Below are 20,690 nucleotides of genomic sequence, written 5' to 3' on the forward strand. Positions count from 1 at the left end.
ACCCTTGATAAAATTATTCATGTTTTGAGTTAACTGACCGGTATGTTTTTGAATGCAAGCTATTACACAAAATGCACCACACACTGGGGAAACATATTTCCCAATTTCCAAAGGATTTACTGTTCAGTTCAAAACAATACATCACACAGAAAGGACCAAAAGGCACATGCATGACAAAGTGGAACAAACCAACTACTTCATTATCCCACTTGTGGAATCCCATGGTGCTGGTGTGTTTCAAAACATCCTGAAACAGGCATAGCAGCTGTGCAAGACGTCTGTCCCCTGTGTGAATGGTATCCCTGCTTCGAGTCCTGCCAGCACCTGCTGGGTGAAATGTGGAGATCGTTTCCAGTCTCCCAGCTTAACCAGTTCAGTGCCAGAGAATTTTGTAAAAAAAATTAAAAAAAAGTGCTCTTGCCTTGCCAGGGAATTTTGAAGATTCGGGGGTAATAAATCACAAAAAAAGCTAGCATAAAAGCTATGGGCGATACAGAAAGAAAGTAAACGTTTTTGTGAAGGAAAATGAGTGTAGATTCTGCTTCTGGCCTTTTTTTTCCTCTCCAATTAGGTTGATTGTAGGTAACTGTTCAGGCATGTAAAGTCAAGATAATAATTTTTGTGCAACAAACAGTCTATTTCCACCTTCACATAATGACATCCATTAAGAAAAACAAATACAGCTAGAAATAGCAAGCTTATTGTCAGATTAATCCTGTAGAAGAAATTAAAATAGGCTTATGAAAACAAATCACAGCTCTTGCAGACATGTAAATAAATCACTGTCCCAATAATGACAAAAGTGAGTAAAGTCCGCGTAAAAGGTCAATCACAGTCCCAGAAACTGAACTGGCAAGCTTTTTGACAGCAAAGAGCGTTTGCAAGTGAGAGGGTGAAGTTCTTTGATGACATTCACTCCTTTCAAGTTGCATGTGGGCCGATTAAAGTGTCTGCTGTGCATCCAGCTTGCCACCTCTTCAAACAAGTCATATTTCTGATTCAGCAAAAAAAAAAAAAAGTGTTAAAAACAAAAAGCATTTGTTTCACGGCCAGTGCGGGTCCAGCACTGTGTTTTGTGAAAATCGTGGGGCATTGGCGGTTGTCAATTGCCTTCTGTCTGCTTTGAAATGTGAGTACACTCTTCCCAAAAGCCACGCCCCCTTGATGACCTCTGGCTGGCATTCGACCTATCGTCTTACATCAGTCCTCTCCCTCTCCTTCCTTTCTTCCAACACTGGCTGTATGTATTCTGTCAGTCATAGCCAGTTGTTCAAAAACGCTGTCTGATTGGATGGACGGACTGAATTACCATAAAATGGGCTGTTAGTTTCATAACTGTCGTCAATCACATTCGTTTTCAAACCAATCATCAGACAAGAGAGATCCTTCTCCATCGCGAAAGCTGTCCATAATCACAAGCAGAGCTTTCAGAATTGTGTAAATCTGCTGACTGTGACTATTTGCTTTACTGGACACAGTTTTCAATGCATTTGTTTGCGCATGATGCAACCCCCTTTTTCACAAGGAGGCAAAATTGCAGTGGCTCTTGGTGCTGCAGCCTTGTGGGCTAGTTGGCCTTTGGGAACCATCCCAATGCTGACTGTCCTAAAACCCTCTTGGCCGAGAGAGTGGGGATGTACTTGGGCAAGACACTCTCCACTATAATCAAATTCTAGCCCAAATAGTTGGAACAGCAGTTGCCTCCTCTGCTGTTCTGATGGTCATAGTCGGACATGACTGACTATCATATATATATATATATATATATCACGTGGTCAGCAAATTCTTATTGAGTAGAAAGAGGTCTTCTACCTGATGTAAGTTCATTTAAATTTTATTTTTATAATCCAGACACATCGAACTAAGTGTTCAAAGTCTGTTTAATTGTATTATATATATATATATATATATATATATCACGTGGTCAGTTAGCAAATTATTATTGAGTAGAAAGAGGTCTTCTACCTGATGTAAGTTCATTTAAATTTTATTTTTATAATCCAGACACATCAAACTAAGTGTTCAAAGTCTGTTTATGTGAATTGAACCAAACTCCAATAAAGGAAAAATCGGAACATATGCAGGACGTCAGTGGATGTCTTATAGGCACTATGGCAATACTTTTTTGTAGGACGTCAGCTGAAGTCTTATAGGCACTTGACTGGTCAAAATGTGCAGACCTGCTAATATTTTGCCTCCCCCCCCCACCCCCCCCCCTTTTTTTTTTTATATATATGTTATTGATATTTATACAGTGCCTGTCTTTGGCCAGAGATCAACTGTAAGTGCTCTGGAGCTCATCATTCGTTTCTTCTGTCATTCAGTCGGGCTTCAATCATGTGCACACATACACATGCATGTCAGAGTGATTTCTTCTTAAGAATTTTGGCCAAGGAACCTTTCTGTTGCTCTTGGTTCTTTGAAGTAAGATGCATTCATGCTGCATAAAGGACCTCAGTTATCTCATCCAAATGCATACAAAAGATAAACTTTTTTTATGCACATTAAAGATCCTGTAAACGTGGTCAATGTCCTGCAGTTTAAACAGATATATCAGGAACTGGCCACCCCTGACAGAAAATGGCTGCCCAACTAGAGGGGGTAAAACCATTTACATAAACTTCCATTCAGAGAAATAAATGAACACGAGAAATCTGCTCCAAAAACACAGAACAGATCTTGAACACCAACCACATACAGCATAAGCTGCAAAATGGTGTGACACATTAAAGCATGAAGCTAATTAAAATGTAACATTAACTGGTGCACAGAAATTGTGTGCATAAACTGAACATCAATGCATGTTAATTTTTAATGTAGATTTAATTGTGGGTGTGTATGTGTTCGTATGTGTGTGTGTGGTTTATATTCTGCATGTGCGTTCTGTTTGTCTACATACTTCTATCAGTTTTAATTCATAAACAGACGGGTGCAATAGTCTAGAGGTTAAAGCGTTGGACTTTCAATCTGAGGGTTCCGGATTTGAATCTTGGAGAATGCACCTGGCGTGTAAAGGGTGGAGATTTTTCCGATCTCCAAGGTCAAAATATGTAAAGACCTACTAGTGCCTGAACCTGCTTCGTGTATATGGAAGCAGAAGATCAAATGCGCATGTTAAAGATCCTGTAATCCATGTCAGCGTTCGGTGGGTTATGGAAACAAGAACATGCCCAGCATAAACACCCCTGAAAGCGGAGTATGGCTGCCTACATGGCGGGGTAAAAACGGTCATACACGTAAAAGCCCACTCATGTACATACAAGTGAACGTGGGAGTTGCCGCCAACGAATGCAGAAGAATTCATAAACATAATGTGTAAATATACACATGAGAAATGCTGTTTTATGATGCAATGTTGTAGTTTGTTTCTATACTAAGTCATTCATCTGTGTGTATTTGTTGTTGATTGTGTGTGTGTGTGAGTGTGTGTGTGTGTGTGTGTGTGTGTGTGTGTAAATTGCCTACATTTTTACACATTTCCAGTTTTTTAATCTATAAATGTTTCATACAAATATTTCTTAGATGAATGTTAAGAAAGAACTGTTTTATCATATCATGTTTGATTAATTGATTGTTAATCTGTGTTCGTATGCATGCATATGTGTGTGTATGCGTGCGTGCGTGTGTGTGTGTGTGTGTGTGTGTGTGTGTTTTAAATTGTCTACATTTTTGTTGTTATTATCATAATTTTTTTTTTATAACTTTTTACATCTGAAATATTAATTGATTTGCTTCAAGATGGAATATATTTTAAGGGTCCTCTTTTATCTATGTTTCTACATTCTATGCATATGTTTGTGTGGGGGTGCTTGAGTGAATGCTTTTAGTGCTGTTGTAAAGTGCATGGAGCTTCAAGAATATGAGCAATATCAAGACATCTTATTAAATAAATAAATTCATAAAATACCACAGTTTTGTTTTTAACCACTTGTTAAGTTTATTTACACTTAAAGTTGAGATGGTACATAATCTGAACATCATAACATGTTTCATACATAAAAAGTGTATACCATAATGCTTGGTTCAACCTTAATGCAATATTACTTCCATGTTAAGAACAGTTGCAAACAAATGCTCACATGTTATAGGATATTTTTGAGGAAATCAGGATCAATTCCATCAATTTGAAGTTGTGCTGAAAGTAGTGGTGCTGCATGTTAGAAAATTCTAAAATTAATCCTAGCTTAAAAAATATTGCGTAGTGTTTGAAAACAGGCTCGGGGCCAGATAGTCTTTACTTGTCAGAAAATGTGATGGCCGAGGTGCAGCTTTCTCTTGTTAATGATGGCTTCTCTTGCAGTACTAATTTTTCTTCTAAAATTTTTTGTTGTTTCTTTCTTTTTGGAGTGATCTAGTTGAGATCCTTGCATTCTTATGGGATCTTATGTCCAGTATTACGACAATATCACTACACTGCCACCAGGAAAATTCATTTTGTATTCTGTGTTCAAAAGAATCTAGAAGACCAGTGTTGTTGTTTCACCAGTTAGTTATTGTTACACCTGGCACAAGAAAATGACATAATTGAGCAGTTTTAGTTGTGTGGTTTTGCCTTCAGGATAAAGGAAAGAATATGTAAAAAAGACAGGACAAAAGAGAAGAGTAAAATTTTACATATTCCACATATTATCATTACATTTTAATTTGTATTGTAAACCATCTGTTTTTTGTTTTAATCAAAACTGAAACTATCATCACTATAATTATAATAACAGTACTTATATGGCGCAAATTCCCCATAAGTGCCATTAATGTATGAAACAACACATACACAATAGTGCATGATAACATACCTCTGCACATGAAAAAACAAAACATATATATGTATCTACACCAAAACAATACTACAAATTACAGGTAGGAACACACACACACACATACAGACAAAAATACCCTACACATGTGCACACTAACACTCGCGCATACACACGCCTGCACACACACAAACATCCACCCACAGACACACACACTATATGATGACTTGAGTAGAGGGCAAAGTTAGGTGGTTAGGAGGACTGAGGAGGAAGAATGCAATTAGATATGCTTTATCACACCCAAAGGCCTGTTTGAATAGATAGGTTTTCAGGTTTGTTTTGAAAGAGGACGGTTGGTAAGTGACAGAGATCCAGAGGAAGAGAATTCCAGACAGAAGGTGCTTGATACTGAAAGGCCCTTTGGCTAAATGTCTTTGAAGAGGTTTGGGGACTTGAGGGAGCTTTTGAGCAGAATACCTGAGAGAATGGGAAGGGGTGTAAGTATAATGGACAGCAGATATGTAAGAAGGGAGGGATCCTTCAAAGTGGCGAAAAGCCAGTTGGCAATTTTGTATTGAATTCTGTACTGGATGGGTTACCAATGAAGTTGATGTAAAAGTGGGGTGATCCTTTTTTGACTTTTTGAAAATGGTCCTTGCAGCATTGTTCAAAATCATTTGAAGGTGTGACAACAAATCAGAAGGCAGACCAGCAAGTAGTGAATATAATGTATAGTGTAATGAATATATAGTATTTTCTTGCTTATTTAAAACATGTATCTTACCATTAACATTTGAAGCTTATATACATTTGATATTGATTTTGTACAGCAACCTGTGACTTTATATATATATATATATATATATATATATACATACATACATACATACATACATACATACAGAGACAGAGAGAGAGAGAAATTTTGATTTCAGATTGACTATTTTTGAATGAAAGATTATCACTATTCAGAATGATACACGTCTTTCAAAAAACAGTTGTACTGTTTAAATTATGCTGATAATTGATATACTTGATCTCAACCAGTCTGAATTATTCCCATTCCCTGAGCCTCACACATAGCATATACCTCTCCTCTGTGTGGTACTGAGCCAGCAGTCAGGTTTCTGTCACTTAAAATCCACTTTGAGCTTTTTGTTCTGTGTATTTACATCAGTATGTACATAACACATGTGCTTATAAGAGTCTGTTTACACTGTATGTACAGATAAAATCATAATGAAGGAAGTTTACTGTGCATTTCTGTACCGTTAAATAATGACAACTAAACAAGATGAATACATGTCATTTACTTGGCAGTCTGTTCATGTTGATACATCAACATTACATTTCATGTCATTCCACTGAGATCACTGCTTTTCACATGGTCCCAATAACAAATAAGAGATTTCCACAGAGCTATGATGTCAAAATGCTGTTTTCAATTAGAAATGTAAATGTTAGCATCATTCGACAGAGCTGTGTGGTTTGATCATTTTCTGGAGCTGTGTCTGCCCCAGAGCTGCAGCAAATCGCTTTGCGATGTTGTCATATCCAGATTTTGTTGCCATCTCATATGCGGTCTCCCCCCTGTCATTCTTGATGTTCTGGTCAGCGCCACATCTGCAACACATGCATATCACCATTGCTGACCCACCTTGAGAGCTGTTTTCCCCTTTACTTAATCTGGAATGGCACACTAGTATCATCTGCAAAAACACACCCAACCCACAGTAAATGTTAGGCTTTTGGAAGGAAATTTTAGACCAAGCTTTGCTCTGTCTATTGAAATTTGAGATAAAGATAAACAAAACAAAAAAACAAAATCTGTCTTTTTATTTCATAACCATCGCAGCATCCTGCTATAAAGAAATGTTTATGACCTTTGTGTGTAATTAATTTGTCATGTTTCTTCCTGATAGGGTAAGTGACTGAATGGGAGGTTATGATTACTGATCATCAGTAATATTTAGCACACATGGCAATGGTGGTATATGATTCAGTTGTGATATCAATCAAATGTGTCCTGCTGTCAAAGGAAAACATCCTCTTACTGAAAAAGCAAAATATGGAGTAACGAAAATGTGAAATGTTACCTCAGCAATGCATCCACAGTCCTCAGCCCAGAGGCACCCAGACTGACAGCTTCATGCAGGGCTGTGTTGCCCTTTCTGCCAACAGAACATATCAACTGACCAAATAACATCATTTTGTAGAAGAAATGAGAGAATTCTGGGCATGCTTTTGAGCAGAATTCCCTGTCATGCTAACAACCTAGGCATATTTTTCACAATGCACAGTAAGTCAGCAATCCAGAGATGCAATCAAGAAGCTCCAGAACAAGAAAGCCCCAGGCAAAGACGGAGTCTGCAACGAAATGATCAAGCACCTTGGGCCATCTGCTAGACAGAAGCTACTTGAGCTCTGTAACCAGTCGTGAAACACCGTTATCTTCCCATCAGCGTGGAAGGAAGCCACCATCATCCCTATTCTGAAAAAGGAGAAAAACCCCAAGAACAAGAACAGCTACAGACCCCTCAGCTTGCTCAGCTGCCTCGGCAAGACTCTCGAGCGCATGGTCAACAAACGACTGATGTGGCACCTAGAAACCAACAACCTGATCACCAAAGAACAGACGGCCTTCAGGAAAAATAGAAACACTGAAGACCAGCTCATCCACTTGGCACTGTGAATAGAGAACGCATTCCAGGAGAAGAAGAAAGTCATCGCCACATTCATAGACCTATCCAAGGCCTTTGATAAGGTGTGGAAACTAGGCCTCCTCCTGAAGCTATCGACTATGGGAGTGACAGGGCATATGTTCAACTGGGTCAAAAGCTTCCTGAACCACAGAACAGCAAGAGTCAAGCTCAACGGCAGCCTGAGTCACAATATCACCATCAGGGAAGGAGTCCCACAGGGAGGCGTCATCTCTCCCATCCTCTTTGTCGTCTTCATCAACGACATCACACAAGGCCTGACCACCCACATTTCCCGAGCCTTGCATGCTGATGACTTTGCAATGTGGAATAACGCTCAGTCCACCTCAACAGCAACAGTCAGGATGCAAGACACCCTGAACAACACCTCAAAATGGGCGCAGGACTGGTGTGTCACCATCAACAGTCTCAAGACAGTGGCCACCTGTTTTTCTCTTTCCACCACTACTGAGAACATCAAACTGACGGTCAACAACCAGCAAATTCCACAAGAAGATACCCCAACCTACCTCGGTGTCAAACTGGACAGGAGATTGACATGGAACCCCCACATCAAAGAGACAGAAAAGAGGGCTACAAAAAGGCTGTCCCTCATGAAGAAACTAGCGGGCACCAAATGGGGAGCCAACAACACCATCCTCAAACAGGCATTCACAGGTAACATCCGCCCAGTAATGGAATACGGATCATCAGCCTGGGCCACTGCTGCACAAACCAACACAAGCAGGCTGGCCAAAGTGCAAAACACAAGTATGCGGATCATCACTGGGGGACTGAAAACCACTCCCATCATCACCCTAGAAGCAACCACAGGACTCGCTCCCCTGGACACCAGACGAGAAGAGAAAGTTCTCATACAGCATGAAAAACTCCAAAGACTTCCCTCACACCCAGCCCACCAACAGCTGCAAGAACCAACCAAAAATAGACTGAAGAGAAGCAGCTTCAACCACCTGGCAAAAAAACTGCTGAGAACCCACAGCGACATCCTCCCCAGCACCCCTGAAGAACGAGAGCCTCTCCAGGATGCCGAAGAATGGAATCTTCAGCAGGACGGCGTGTTCTACGCTACAGACGTGCCAGGAGTGACCAGCAAGAGAGACCAGCCAGACTACGTGCTGAAGACCCTCATGCTGGAGATGCTGCACGCAAAGTACAACGCCTCAGTGTGGACTCGCATCTACACTGATGGATCTGCTGATGCAGCCATTAAGAATGGAGGAAGTGGAATCTACATCAGTCACCCAGATGGCCACACCTCCACTCACTCTCTGCCTGCGGGCAGACGCTCGTCAAACTACCGGGCCGAACTTACTGCTCTGAGAGAAGCTGCCAGACTGATCACAGCAGACCAACACCCGCCTGAACACGTTGTCTTTCTGACAGACTGCAGATCAGCCATCCAAAAATTGCAGTCACCCAGTGAGCAGTTGGAAAGAGACACACAGCGCCTGCTTGGCGATCTCTCGCTACACACACATGTCGCTGTCCAGTGGATCCCTTCCCACTGTGGTCTGGCAGGAAACGAGGAGGCGGACAGACTGGCCAAGTCTGGCAGCAGACTGGAGCAGACAAACCAGTCAGTCTCATACAGAGAGGCAAAAACTCTGATCAAACGAAAATTCAAAAACACATTCCAGCAATAGCCATCAACCTGATGACCAGATGCCTCACCTGCAGCGATTCCAGCAGACAATCATATTCCAACTACACACGGGGCACTGCCACCTGCGAGACCACATGTACCGAATGAAGCTGTCACACACTCCTGACTGCCCGTGTAAGACAGGCCCACAAATCCCGGAGCACATCCTGCAGTCCTGCCCCCTGTATCAAGATGCACGGACGCAGCAGTGGCCCTATGGAGCCACACTGGCAGAAAAGCTCTGCGGCACCAAAGAAGACCTCATCAAGGCCACCACCTTCATTTCCAGCATAGGACTGCAAGTCTGAGACCATGATCACGGGGAACGCAGAAGAAGAAGAAGAAGCAATCCAGAATTAAGATTATTTCTGAATGAACGTTAAGGTTATTTAGGTTATAAAAGGACAAACTTTTTCATTGGAGCTCACAGTTCCACTAACCATCAAGGTTCTGCATTTTTTTGTTTTCCTTCTATCACGATAATACTGTAAATCACACAATGAAAGGTTCTAGTTAATAAAATGGTAGTGATCATAAACAGAAAATAAGAGTAACAGATAACAAACATATAACTAATACTCTGTGCCAAAAAGAAAAACAACATCAAAGCAATCCATTAATGTAAAACATCAGCTGTTAATATGCTCAAATAATGTTTTCATGAATTTGTATCCGATCAATTATCGATGTGTGTACACACTGCACACCATTTCACATCAGTTGTTCAATAAAAAAAAAAAATGCTTTCATAATTTTGCATCCCATTATTAATTAACAACAGCATTGTCAAGCAGCATATTGTGCTTTCACTGCTGAAAACAAGTTCATGATTACTTGACTACAGGCACATGTTTGCACACACACACACACACACACACACACACACACACACACAGAGTTCCTGCTTGCTTTACCTGGATGATGGTCCCTTTGCACTGATATCAGCACCAGCACCGCACAGCACATAAATGCAGTCAATGTGCTGGTATCTTGCTGCCAGGTGTAAAGCAGGGAGACCAGTCTTGTTTATGCAGTCTGGATCTGCTCCCTGACATTGACAGACAAAGACTGGTATGTATTGCAACACACACACACACATGTGCACACACACACACACACACACACACACACACAAACACAGAGAAAGAGAAGAAGGGAGAGAGAAAGAGACAAGTGCATCTTCCTGTAACTTTTTGATCAGCAACTTCAATTTTCAGACAACCAATTAATGACAACATACAATACATAACTTTTCCAGTGACAACAACAGTGACAATCAAAAACATGTCCTGGATCACCAATTCTAACATATTCTGTATGACTGTATTCAGCTATTTTTACACAAATGGCATAGTTTGTGATAATTTTGTGCATAAATGTATTTACAAACACATTTGCATGTGTGTTAAACACATATATGCATGCACACATGCAAATACACACATAACCCCCAACAAACTATTTCATGCACACACACACACACACACATGAATTCTTTCACTCCCTTCTTCATGTTTCACTGTACCTCATCAATCAGGTGCTGGACCTCTGAGCTGGAGCCCTCCCCCTCACTCCCCAACTGTCGTAACAGCCTGGCATCCAGTGACTGGCCAACACAGAGCATCATCAACATCGTTATTCACCTCAAATCATTTCATAATTTTCCAAGATGTGAACACCTACACGCATACCTAGAAAGACTCATCTGAAACCTTTAAAAACAAAAAAACAAAAACTCTTCCTCTTCTCTAGTGGCAAATAAAGAGAGAAAAGAAAGAAACCAAGCCTCATTAACATCAACAGACAATCCAGTCAAATATGACATTAAAAAAACACAAATAAACTATACACATACCCAGAAAAACTCATCTAAAACCTTCTTTCTATTCTGTGCAAATAAAGAGCAAAAAGAAAGAAATCAAGCCTGATCAACATCAATAGACAATCCAGTCAAACAGAAAAAAAGCTACTTAGCCATTGTAAAAAAGAAAGAAAAAAAAGAAGCTTTGACATACACTATCTAACCATCATAAACATTTAGCTTTTTATGTGTTTTATTGTCACTTAACCACTAATTACCCATTGTTCAAGTAGCTTTCATATGCACTACTTAATCACCATAAACATTAAGTTATTCATGCTTTTTTGTATGTTTGTTTGTTTGATGGGGTTTTTTGTGGTTTTTTTGTATGTGTTTTATTCTCTTGCAATGAAAGTTCTATTCTTTTAAAAGTTTACAGTATATTTCTTTATGGGATAAATTCTATTAAAGATTTAAAGCATAGCACATGAATGAACTACGAAGACAGCAAAGATTTAAGCATTATATGTGCATCTTTCCTTACAGACGGAAACAACGCCTTTCAAAACACCTTTCCTTACATGCATACAAAAGTGGAAACAGTGTAAAAAAAAAAAAAAGACAAGGATTTTTTTCACTGCAGTTACTCTCACTCTATCTGACACAAATTCCTCTCAACCCCCCACCTCCCCCCAACCATTCCCCTACAATACACACACATTCTCTCTATCTTGGCATGTGTAAGGAAATGTTTAATTCATTTCACTTGATATCAAAACACAGTATAAAATTTTCATTCAGAAAGTTTTATTCTATCACTATATATGATTCATATATAAACCTGGAATATACAAGAACAAGATCGGTTGTATTTGATCTGTGATACAATGACACAATACACATCAGTGACATCATTAGAATCAACTTCAGAAAAAAAGACAATGATCCAGTCTAGTCATAAGCATGACACTAGTTTAAGTCACAGCACTGTGTGAAAACTGACTGACTCACCGACACTTTGGACACTGCTTTTTTCTTTGGCTTGGGGCGTCGCATTGGCCGTCTCCTGCTCCTTAATGATGCAGCTGATCGCGTGGTGTAGTTGTCTTCACTCACTGGGAACAAACCATCTCATTCTTCTGAATATCGTTTTGCCTGGTGAAAATGTACTGTCATGCATTACATGTTTGGATCTTTATTGTGGATTTGTAGGCATCTGAAATCACAAGCAAACTGCAATGATTATGTAAGGAAGACATGCTCTCTATCACCAACAAACTGCAATGATTATACAATAAGAAAACATACTTAATCACCAACAAACTGCAATGATTATACAATAAGGAAACATACTTAATCACCAACAAACTGCAATGATTATACAATAAGAAAACATACTTAATCACCAACAAACTGCAATGATTATACAATAAGAAAACATACTTAATCACCAACAAACTGCAATGATTATACAATAAGGAAACATACTTAATCACCAACAAACTGCAATGATTATACAATAAGAAAACATACTTAATCACCAACAAACTGCAATGATTATACAATAAGGAAACATACTTAATCACCAACAAACTGCAATGATTATACAATAAGGAAACATACTTAATCACCAACAAACTGCAATGATTATACAATAAGGAAACATACTTAATCACCAACAAACTGCAATGATTAAAGAAAACATGCAGTGCTTTATGGTTTCTGTGCTGCAAGTTTTATATCATATGCAAAATGTGCAGAAAGTGATGCTATGAAGCAAATCCATACTTACCAAAATATTCTGCTTTTCTCCTTCACTTTATCATTTCCTGAATACAGTGTTTTCTCATTCTTTTATCAATTCTACTCATCAGTTGTGAGGGAATCCTAAAAGCAATATCTATATGATTCAGGTAACTTGAAACAACAACAACAAAAATGACACACAAAAAAGAAACAAATATAATAGAGACATTTGCTCACTGATTTCATCATCTGATCCCCTGTAGACATTGTGTCGAGCTGTGGAGTGACCTCTGTAACCATTGTGGGTCGAAGCCCCCATCCTACTGCCAGAGAACAAACCTTTGCTGTCCCGCACGGTGAAAGTCATCATTAAGGTGAACTCATTGCCATCACCACGGACAGAGCTGCTGATCATCTGTTCACAAACATATGATATGCAATAGATCATAATTCACAGTGAATAAACATATTTTCATGTGAATTACAGGAAGGGTGAAAACATGCCTGTGTGCTGCTGGTGAATGCATGTCTGTGTGTTTGCTTATATATGTGTATGTGCATGTTTGAAGTGTATGCATGTGTGTTCATTTGTATATTATAAGTATGCATATCACAATCAATGGAAATTAAACTATGAAAAGAAAAGACTGGTGAGGGGGAGATCAGATGGAAGGAAGAAGGGAGAAAAGAGATATACAAAACTACAAAATAACGATGACACACTCATTTAAGTTTACATGCAGAAGTCATGTGTTCCATTAATTTACACACATTGAATGTCTTTGCTCACTGAATATATTTGCAAAATTAGCCCAAACAAATCAAATGCTACATTTGTGTCATTGTTTTCTTATCATTTTTGACTCACTTGTGTAAACAAAGTGAATCTATGTTTTAACCCAGTGTTCAGTTGTCTGTGTGTGTGTGTGTGTGTGTGAGTGTCCGTGGTAAACTTTAACATTGCCATTTTCTCTGCAAATACTTTGTCAGTTGACACCAAATTAGGCATAAAAATAGGAAAAATTCAGTTCTTCCCAGTCATCTTGTTTAAAACAATATTGCACCTCTGGGATGGGCACAAACATTTTTTAAAAAGAAGCCAAATTATATGCAAACTGCATTTACTGTTATATTTATATTTTTTTTATTCTCTAAACTTGGCACTTTGATCTGATATTCTGACACAACAACAAGAGCTGTCATTTTTATCATTTTTTGTTCAAACAGGAACTTATTTTGCTAAGCATGGAAATTATATTTATTTTGCATGTCTTTGTTGCAGATAGTAAAAAATGGAAATTAATCTGTAATTAATGCTAGGGGACTTAATTTGCTTTAAACTGATCTTTCTCATCTTAAACATTACATTTTGAATTATACTCAATTCATAAAAAGCTTGTGTGTTTTACTCTCAGTGTACAGGGCTTTCACTATGTTCATTCGCCCAAGTGGTCTTTTTCGGAAAATACTAAAATCAATATGACGAGTGGACTTTATAGATCTATTGGCTGAGCCCTGAAGGTCATGGGCAAAAATCAATTGTGTACACATATTTATACATATTCAAAGCGCGTGCCCATATTCTTCGCTAACGCCAGCAATGCCATTTTGTTTCCAGTTGTTGACCTGCCCATTCAATCCTATATTCAATGGACAATACACGATAACATGTGATGGAAAGTTGGAGAAGGAGACTGTTAAATATTTTTTCAGAGAAAGATTTGTGAATGCCTCATCACTTACTGGATTATGCCCCAAACTGCCATAAATATATCCACAGAATCAGTCGGAATTTACAGTTAAAAATAATAAACCATGAGAGTTAATTCCCTTGAACTGATGAAACGTAAAAATTTCCAGTCTTGACTTTTCTCAAAATGAAGTCCTTTTCACTTCATACGACGTTTAGAAGTACTTGTACTTGGCTCTACATGCTATTAGTTTAACAAGATATTCAATTTTCATATCAACTTTAAAACTATAAAACTAGAATGAACATAAGAGAGGAATTGAATTGACCGTGTCAACCAGGTGTAACTAACTGAAACTTGTACATCTATCTAGATCCAGATTAAACGGCTAAATGTTGCAGTGTGATTGCGGCGACAGCCATGTCTACTTTACCGTGGACTTAAAAAGAATTTTTAATAGCCCTTAAAGATTTTTTGAATGCCCAAGATACACCAGAATAATATGATTTAAAGAGCGTTCTCACTGCGAATACCGCAATCGATTTATCGCCCTTTAAAAAGCATGTTTAAATATTATATTTTTGAATGTCAGTTATGGAGCCACGACAGTGTAATGGGTAAGGCAGTTTCTTCTCAGCCGAACATGCGGAGTTCGAATCTGCCGTTAGGACTTTTTTTTCTTCTTTTTCTTTTAACTTGAAGCTTTATAATAACAAATACAGAACACATTTTAACGATTAGATTTTTTATTTTTTAAGTGTATCACAAGTGAGTCTTGAAGGCCTTGCCTCTCTTGTTATTTATTTACCGACTACCTGAACTAACCAATATGATACATTTATACAATACTTGTTTTTCTAGTCACACATTTATTTGATGTACTCATTATATACTTATACTGTATATATTTGGCCTCACAATCAGTTTGTGTAAAACAGTGGCTATCAACCAGCCAGTGTCATTACCAGCTTAAAATGTATCACAGCCCCCACCCATTGTCAGCAATGGGCAGCAGACTGAGACAACAAAAAAGTTCTGCTACCTTGGCAGTACACTGTGCAGCAATGGATTGTTGAATGCTGGAGCAACCCAACACATTGCCAAAGCTTGCAGCTCCTCTGGCAGGCTGACTCCATGACTATGGCAGGAAAGGGGCATCAAATTGTCAGCCAGGATGTCAGTACACAGGGCAGTGATCCTCACTACATTCACCACTGCTGTGAAACTTGGACACTGTACTGTCACCACATCAGGCAGCTAGAAAAATTCCACCAGTGCTGTTTTCACAGAATATGCGACATCAAGTGGCAGGACAGAATAAAAAACAACAATGTAACAAAAAATTCAGAGGTCCTGGCAAAATGCCAGATGACAAGCACAGACTGCATGTTGATCTGAAGCCAGCTGCCATGGTCAGGTCATGTTATCTGCTGGAAGACAGCAGGATCCTCAAAATGATGGACCCTGCACTGAAGATGACCCTTCAAAAGGTACAATGACACCCTGAAGATGAAGCTGAGTTGTGACATTGATCTTCAACCTGGAAAGAGACAGCCAGAGACTGCAACCAGTGGAGGCTGGTTTGTATTAAGAGGCTGAACGTTACTGAGGCAAACAGGTGAACAGTTACAAAAGAAACAGGAGAGTCATAAACAAGGGACTGTGTCCCTGGACTTTCCCCCCTAAAATGAATTGGGTCATTGTGTGCCTCCAGAACCAGAATAGGTCTTCACTTGCACCTGAGGACCCATTACAGTAAAAAATGAAGTCTGCCTTGTCAACACTTTTGTTGTGCCGACGAGAGATGAAAGAAATGATGGAACAAACAGTTTTAAGATTATCATAACAATCACCTAAAGAAAGCACTCTTGAAGGCAGGAACAATGACAAAAAAAAGAGAAGTATCTGAAAAGAAGAACTCTGAATGTTACCTTTCCCATCTTTGGTTCACCGATCAAAGCTCGAAATTCAGCATCGTTCTGAGCATGAGCTTTCAAATGCTGATATATGTGCTCCACTTGTTTTCTCCAGTAACCTGTATCAGAATACGCAAAAAGCGGATGTACACACCAATAAAAGTGTCTATATATGTTACCTGAGACTGCATATTATATCAAATCAGTATTGAAACAACACATTGTATGGACATGCTCTGAATACATCAACATCTTCCCTTATCAACAATCATCACCATAACAGGCTGGTGTCATAATTCAGACCCCAAATATCACTTCAGTGAAGTACTTGCCACATACAGTACACAACCCAAGTTTCATTTAAAAATACAGCAAAAATAAATCTTTCAAATATCACTACAGTGATGTAGTAGTGTCATTTAAAACAATGGGTGCAATAGCTGAACGGTTAAAGTGTTAGACTTTCAATCTGAAGGTCCAGGGTTCGAATCTCGGTAACTGCGCCTGGTGGGTAAAGAGTGGACATTTTTCCGATCTCCCAGATCAACATATGTGCAGGCCTGCTAGTGCCTGAACGCCCTTAATGTCTATACGCAAGCAGAAGATCAAATACGCACGCTAAAGATCCTGTAATCCATGTCAGCGTTCTGTGGGTTATATCCAGCATGCACACCCCCGAAAATGGAGTATGGCTGCCTGCATGGCAAGGTAAAAATGGTGATACATGCAAAAGCCCACTCATGTACATACGAGTGAATGTGGGAGTTTCAGCCCACAAATGAAGAAGAAGAATAATCTAAAACAACAACAACAAACCCCTTTGTGATAAGGAACAGGAAAAGTCTTAAAAAAAAAAAATGATAAAAAAATACATCCATGAATATGCAAACATCCTGTAAACAAACACATGCAGAAGACAGTCAGTCCTTCCTGAAAACTTATAATAAAGCCGTGCATTACTTTGCATCCAAACAGCTGTACAGAAGCAGTGGAAAGCCCCCACTGTGTGGCCCCAGTCTCACCTTTCCCAGGGCTGAAGGCAGTCAACAAGGGCCGGCGCTCCATCTGTCTCTCCATCATCTGCTTCTCCTCCACCTCCTTCTCCAGCTGCTCTATCCGCCTGTGGGAGGGAAAGAAGGGTCCCACTGTCTGCGATCCAATGCTCTTTGTCTCCACCCTCTGGGGCACGTGGGAGGGTGGGATGGATGGGGGCAGCATGTTGAGGGGGATGTCGATGTCAGGTCTGTGGTGGGGAGGATACAGGCTAGGTACTGCGTGCACGCTCTGAGGCGGGTATGCTGTTGGCATCCATTCATTCTGTGCAGGAAAAGGCAAAAATATACATGTAAATCTTTAACCAGTTTGACACAATACAATAAACAATCAATGTAATCCAGTGCAATGTAATGCAATGCAACACAATATCCCCATTACAGAACCCGACATCCCAATCTTTGAGTATTTATCACAAGTTTCAACAAGAAACTCTGCTATCTTTGATTAAAGGCAAATTTGTTAAAATGAAACACTGATTGTAATACTTTGAGTGACTTTATACCATCTTGACACACTACTGCAGTCGGTGCCTTCATCAAAGATTGCCATCTTCAAGCACAAATATGTAGTCTGCAAACAATTTCTCAATTTCTTGATTCGATGGCAAACTTTGCCATAGAAGTGGCATTAAACTCAATCAAACTCTTACACTTTAAAAAAAACACTATTTCCCACAGTCATGATTTACTTTTTATTTTTCATAATTTTTAGATAAGTAATAGACCTAACAGACTGAATGTTTAAAACTATTCAAGAAACATGTAGATGAGCAGTATAAAGAGTATAACGGGGAATAAACATATCAAAGCATTATGTTGCATCATAATCAATAGTTTATCAGTATTTACACTTGAAAAAAAAAATCATAATCCCATAAAATCTCTCTCTCTCTCTCTCTCTCTTTCTTTCTTTCTTTCTCACACACACAAAAAACACACAAATATGCATACATACACACTCACACTGAGTACTACTGTCTATGCATATTTTGCAGTAAACTTACAATACTTGTTTGATGACCTGCTGTAGTTGTTGAAAAGCTGTAACAGAAATGAAAGGCCATGTAACACAAGTGAAAGGCCATCAAGACTCTCCATATTGATAATGTTTCCAAATTCTTCAATGTTCACTAACTCTAAGAGGTCCTGATTTGAGCAACACTTACATAACAACCTTTATTTCACTTGAAAAAAAGATACAATAGATCATTAATACAAAGCCGTTATTTTCAACACATATCAACACATCAGTCATTACAAGGTAAGAAAAAAGAAGATAAATTGATAATACATCACCTCTGATACTTTCATCCTGAAGTTTGTATATCTTGCCATTAACTCAAGTAAAGAAACAGAAAGTGAACAAAAAGACAGAACACTTTTCAGTTTAACTGAATGTGTTTTCCTTGCTGTGCCATTCTGTTACATAGCACTTGGGAGTCAATGTTATGCATCAACATTGCATAATGACAGAAATGCTTGAATACAAAAGTGTATTCAAAAATATGCATTTATCATTTCAAACTCATGCTCATCATTTTTAAGCCTTAACATTTCTATTAACTACTCATTTCTCTGATATGATACGTATTTATAACTACTACAGACCAAAACACCTCACAATCTTTTCAGTGAAATTTTCTGGTGTTAACTATATTGAGCTATTACTGCACAAGTAGCAGTCTTACTTGAGAAAGTCCTGTTTGTTCTTCAAGTTCATGCTCTGTAAGGCTCGTATGGCATCTGTGGTGTACTCCTCATGCAGACAGTGATCGGCTATAGGTCCATATGGTGGTACCATTTGGTCATGGGGTAGCTGATTATTAACAGAAAACACTGAATGCTGATCACACAAGTTAAAAAATAAACAAAGAAGCCGACTGCAATAAAGAGTTCATCTAATGACATTAACTTCACACTGAATGGTGTCAACATGTGTTGTTTAAGTGGACCCAGTTCTTTTGAAAATCAATAATTTTCTACAAATACAAACAGCATCTGATAAATCAACATCGTTTCTCTCTCAAGTATGGACTTATTTCCTGACAGAATTTTCTGTTACTGGCACAGATGGCTGTTGTAGATAATCAGCAACTAGATTCTTATCAGATCTTGAGGTAACCTACATTGGTTCTTGGGATGATCCAATATGCAAGTAAGAAACACACATATAAACACACACATACACAATTATGTGCATACACAGACACAGACACACACACACACACACATACACACACACTGTAGATATAATTTTCATGTATGTACACAAACACAAACACTGTAGATAAAATTTTCAATACCTCCATGAAAGCATTGTGATTGTACATTCCTGGATGTCGCCTCTCATACTTCCTGGCCTCCTCTAATGCTCGCCTGCTGCTCTCACGAAACTTGGCATCTAGGAAACAAAACACATAAACTATATCATAAAAAAATAACACTTTTCTTTGACTTTTCTTGTGAAGACAACAGTATGCAACAGAAAGGTAGTCTTAAAACAGATCAGCCAAAATACATTTTCCAAGAACTAAAAGACCTATGTAATGACTGGATACTACCATATACCAATATACAAAAAAAAGTAAACTGTACCAACAATATCCCACCTGCAATGTCTTCTTGAGCTCTGTCTGCCCACGCTGTCTTTGTAGCATTGAGCAAATCAGCTGTTGCTCTCTCCAACTCCATCTGCAAGTCAAATATAAACTGACATTATATCCATTTTAAACAACACAAACACAAGCAAGTGCACACACATAAATAATGTAACACACACACTCATACACACGTACGCACACACACACACACACACGCACACAAAAGCTTGGGGAGGGAGATGGATTTTCATCTAAAATTACAACTGTGGATAGACATTAAACAAAAGAATGAACAAACACACATACAGACACACACACATATACATTCACAGATGTGACAGAAAATAAAAAACAAACAATACAAAAGTTCTCCACACACTAATGGTTAAACTTGCTACACAGCTGAGGAAGTTTACCTTCGACTTCTCTCTCTCCAGATCCTGTTGGAACTCCCTGTCATCATCGTAGGGCGGTACCTCAGGGGGTGGGGAGTACTGCACCTCAAAGGTTTTGGTCACTACTGGGCTCTGTCGCTCGCCTTCAGTCCTGCATTTGTCACATAATAATCATAATCATAACAATGCTGCTTCTTTCTTGCTGTTTATCTGTCTGCCTGGCACTTACAATAAACCACAGACATATGCACACATATGAACATGCACATATACACACACATGTACACATACACACATGAACATGAGCACACATACACAAAAACACACCACAAGAGGGAGAAAGCAGAAAAGGACATCTTACTGAGTA

General features: G+C 38.9%; 1 protein-coding gene across 3 annotated transcripts in view; it reads right to left on the minus strand.

Annotated features, from left to right (window-relative positions):
• Nucleotides 1–7: 7 nt before the first annotated feature.
• LOC143296544 (double zinc ribbon and ankyrin repeat-containing protein 1-like) overlaps nt 8–20,690 on the minus strand; it is a 26,891-nt gene continuing 6,208 nt past the window's right edge. For all 3 annotated transcript variants that reach the window (XM_076608563.1, XM_076608562.1, XM_076608564.1), the window contains exons 4-16: nt 20,345–20,474; nt 19,938–20,019; nt 19,632–19,729; nt 19,017–19,144; nt 18,333–18,369; nt 17,296–17,590; nt 16,289–16,392; nt 12,904–13,081; nt 11,932–12,035; nt 10,645–10,725; nt 10,034–10,167; nt 6,851–6,925; nt 8–6,377 (exon numbers count right to left, since the gene is read on the minus strand). In XM_076608563.1, coding sequence (XP_076464678.1) covers nt 6,221–6,377; nt 6,851–6,925; nt 10,034–10,167; nt 10,645–10,725; nt 11,932–12,035; nt 12,904–13,081; nt 16,289–16,392; nt 17,296–17,590; nt 18,333–18,369; nt 19,017–19,144; nt 19,632–19,729; nt 19,938–20,019; nt 20,345–20,474 — 1,603 coding nt within the window. In that variant the 3' untranslated portion in view covers nt 8–6,220. The remainder of the gene's footprint in view (nt 6,378–6,850; nt 6,926–10,033; nt 10,168–10,644; nt 10,726–11,931; nt 12,036–12,903; nt 13,082–16,288; nt 16,393–17,295; nt 17,591–18,332; nt 18,370–19,016; nt 19,145–19,631; nt 19,730–19,937; nt 20,020–20,344; nt 20,475–20,690) is intronic.

This window comes from Babylonia areolata, chromosome 21, assembly GCF_041734735.1.
Source record: "Babylonia areolata isolate BAREFJ2019XMU chromosome 21, ASM4173473v1, whole genome shotgun sequence".
Lineage (NCBI taxonomy): Eukaryota > Metazoa > Mollusca > Gastropoda > Neogastropoda > Buccinidae > Babylonia > Babylonia areolata.